This window comes from Myotis davidii, unplaced genomic scaffold, assembly GCF_000327345.1.
Source record: "Myotis davidii unplaced genomic scaffold, ASM32734v1 scaffold38, whole genome shotgun sequence".
Lineage (NCBI taxonomy): Eukaryota > Metazoa > Chordata > Mammalia > Chiroptera > Vespertilionidae > Myotis > Myotis davidii.
Genome location: NW_006291383.1, coordinates 6572508 through 6575568, shown reverse-complemented (window position 1 = coordinate 6575568; position 3061 = coordinate 6572508). Strand labels below are relative to the sequence as shown.

Below are 3061 nucleotides of genomic sequence, written 5' to 3'. Positions count from 1 at the left end.
TTTCCCTTCCTTTCCCTCTAAAGACCAATAAAAAATCTTAAAAAAACAAACCAACTATACGGGGGCTGGGTGGAGGTGGGCAAAGGGGGCAGGAGTGGGAAATGGAGGACATCTGCAACAGCATCAACAATAAAAAAAACTGTCTTAAAAATAACTCTATATATTTCTTTATAAACAGATACATGTGTATAAATGCACAGAGAAAGACCTGGAAGGATGTACTACTAACCAACTACAGAAAAAGAAGTAGGATTAGGGGTCCTAAAAAATAATAGCTAACTGGGCAAAGTGCTTCACATGAGTTGTCTTCTAATTCTCTTACCAATTTGATGAGGTAGGCCCCATTATTATCCCGTTTTAATATTTGAAGAAACTGCAGCTGAAAGAGCTAAGTAACTTGCCTAAGTCACACTTCAACTCCCAGACTTAAATTTGATTCCTCTAGCACGGTGCTTTATACTTCTAAAGGTCAAAGTTAGTTATTACAAAAAAAAATAAAAGCAAAAATGTGATCTCTGACCCAAAGGAGCTGTCTCGGGCCTGACAGGGGCCAGATAATGGGCAGAAGGGCCCAGGGCAGCGCAATCGGTGCTGTGTGGGGGAGCCAGGGCTTACATCCGAGGAGCTGGGCTCCTGTGTGGTCCTCAGCAAGACTCCCTCGGCCAAGGCCCGGTCCACCGCCTGCCGTGCCAGCTCCTGCAGCTGCCGCTCATCCTGCAAGAAACTTCCCCAGCTACTGGCCATTCCAACCTGCAACAGAAGGAGAGGGCAGGGCTTGGTGACAGATAGCCAGGGGCCAGCAACCCTGCAACTGGTGGTATGGTACGGGGGAGCTTCCTGCGCACAAGACAGAAAGCTTGGCAAGCAATTCCACGGCCACGCTCTCTTTTGATTCCTAGAATGATGGTATTATTCTCAAAGTAAGGAAGCAGCGGTTCCGAGAGGTGAAATTACTTGCCCCAGGTAATGACTGGTAAAACCTGGATTGAACCCATGCCTCTGGACTCTCAGCTCAGTGCTTTTCATTGTAGAAAGAGGCACTAATGTCATATGCTATTGGGGCAAGTTCCTTCCAGTCCCAAGCTGTAGACTCTCTACCTGTGAAACAGAGGAGAATGGGGTAGACCAGTGGTTTCTAAAACTGGCTGAATATTCTGGGGGTGGGGATGGGGGTGGGGCTTGAAAGGTAATACAGATTCCTAGACCCCATTCAGAAATTCTGATTCAAGAAGTCTGAGGGGAGGAAGGGACTGAAACGGTATTTTTAACAAGTTTTCCTGGGACGGGAACCACTGTACAAGATTAAAATTTTCCTTCTAGCCCCTAAAACCCAGATCTCAAATAAATTACATGGGAGTGCATTGCTGACCTTCAAACTACAATATCCAACTGCTCACTTGGAGTAGAATTTGTTGTCCCCCCACAAATCTCCTCCTCTCATTAGCCCACCCAGGGTTATATCACCTTGTATATACTCCTGGTAGGCCCCATGCCCCCAAATCCTGTGGAGCCCATCTAAAGATACAGTCCTCGGACTTCCTCATTTCGCTCATCTCCACTGTCAGGAGCCTAGCACTGGACCCAAGACCCAGGGTTCAGAGTGAGAGGCCTTCAGTGACCAGAATACATCAGCTTCTCTCCTTCCAGGTCTGGGCACGTGCGGGAGTTTGGAACACTTCCCAGCACGTCCAACCAGGTCATGACTTCGTTTTAGAAGCCATCCCTGTTTTCCAACCAGGGCTTCTACAGGCCATTACACCTCCCTGCACCGTGTCCGTGATCACTTCTCCACCTCCAGCACCTACCATTGTAGTCAATGGATGTAAAATGAATGAGTGAGATCCAAAAAATGGCGACCGGAAGGGAGGGAGGGAGGGTGTGAGAGCGCAAGGAAGTGATAGAGGAGTGTGTGGACGTGTGTGGTGTGTGTGTATGAGCTAGGGACAGTTAGATTCTGCAGGTCTTCTAAGGGGCTGCTAAACCGGGCAGTCTTAGACGGCAGAGCCCTGCTCCCTGCGCGGACACTCCTGGGCAGCCAGGATGGGCACAGCGACCCACCATCTTGGGAAAAAGAGCTGCTTAAGACTAGGATCCTGGCCTCAGCACCACCCAGTCTGATCTCAGACGCATACCAGGACCCTGCAGCCACTGGGGACAGAGACCTGTGACCACAGCTACAGACCTGCGGACACCAAAAGTCCAGAAATCCCCGGGGCAGATCCCTGAGTAACAGAGCCCATCCCCCTCCCCGCAGGCTCACGGACAGCCCCATAGTAACTGATAGACCCACTCCTTTGCCCGGGCCTCAGTGCTGCTACAGGAACTGTAGCCTGGAAGTGCGCGAGCACCTTGGAACTGGTCCCCCGTAGTGCCGGCTTCAGGAGTCCTGGGCTGGGAGCAAAGGCGCGAACACGGGGAACTGATCCTGCACGCAGTGCCGGCTTCAGGAGTCCTGGGCTGGGAGCAAAGGCGTGAACACTGGGAACTGATCCTGCACGCAGTGCTGGCTTCAGGAGTCCTGGGCTGGAAGCAAAAGCACAAACACCGGGAATTTGTCCCGAGTAGTGCGGGCCCAGGGACCCCGATTCTCTGGGCAGGAGGCAGCACCAGGCACCAGTGAGTTGACTGTGTTTTTTATCACCTGCGCCTGAGATCCCTGATTCACTGTGCATTCATACTAAGAGCCAGTGACTCCAATTCTTGGTGCAAGGGCACACAGGGACCCTGATTCTCAATGCGAGGTTGCACAAAGCAAAAGAGACTCTGATACTGGATTCTTGGGGAACTCTGACTCCTGGGGGCGCTGATTTTCAACACGCTCCAGGGGGGTCTCTGTTTCAGCACAATGCAGGCGGGGGACCTGATTCTAATTGTTCACATGAGGCCACACTGAGCGCTGATAATGCTAACTCTGAGCGAGCCTGGTTCCCACCAACCCACAACAGCCACACATCTTAGTGTCAGAGCTCTTCAGTGACACTGGGGATTCATCTTGCTTGGGACTCTCTGTACTTGTGTAACGTGTGAAGCTCCCACTGCACATGGCTCAGGCCCACCCAAC

General features: G+C 51.3%; 1 protein-coding gene across 5 annotated transcripts in view; it reads right to left on the bottom strand.

Annotated features, from left to right (window-relative positions):
* Positions 1–3061, bottom strand: part of GSS (glutathione synthetase) — a 31292-nt gene that overhangs the window by 22982 nt on the left and 5249 nt on the right. For 2 of the 5 annotated variants that reach the window (XM_006764572.2, XM_015564480.1), the window contains exons 1-2: positions 2349–2535; positions 616–750 (exon numbers count right to left, since the gene is read on the bottom strand). In XM_006764572.2, coding sequence (XP_006764635.1) covers positions 616–744 — 129 coding nt within the window. In that variant the 5' untranslated portion in view covers positions 745–750; positions 2349–2535. Of the gene's footprint in view, positions 1–615; positions 751–1805; positions 1818–2348; positions 2536–3061 lie in introns of those variants that run through there. The other 3 variants (XM_006764570.1, XM_006764571.1, XM_015564481.1) reach the window with 2 other exon arrangements.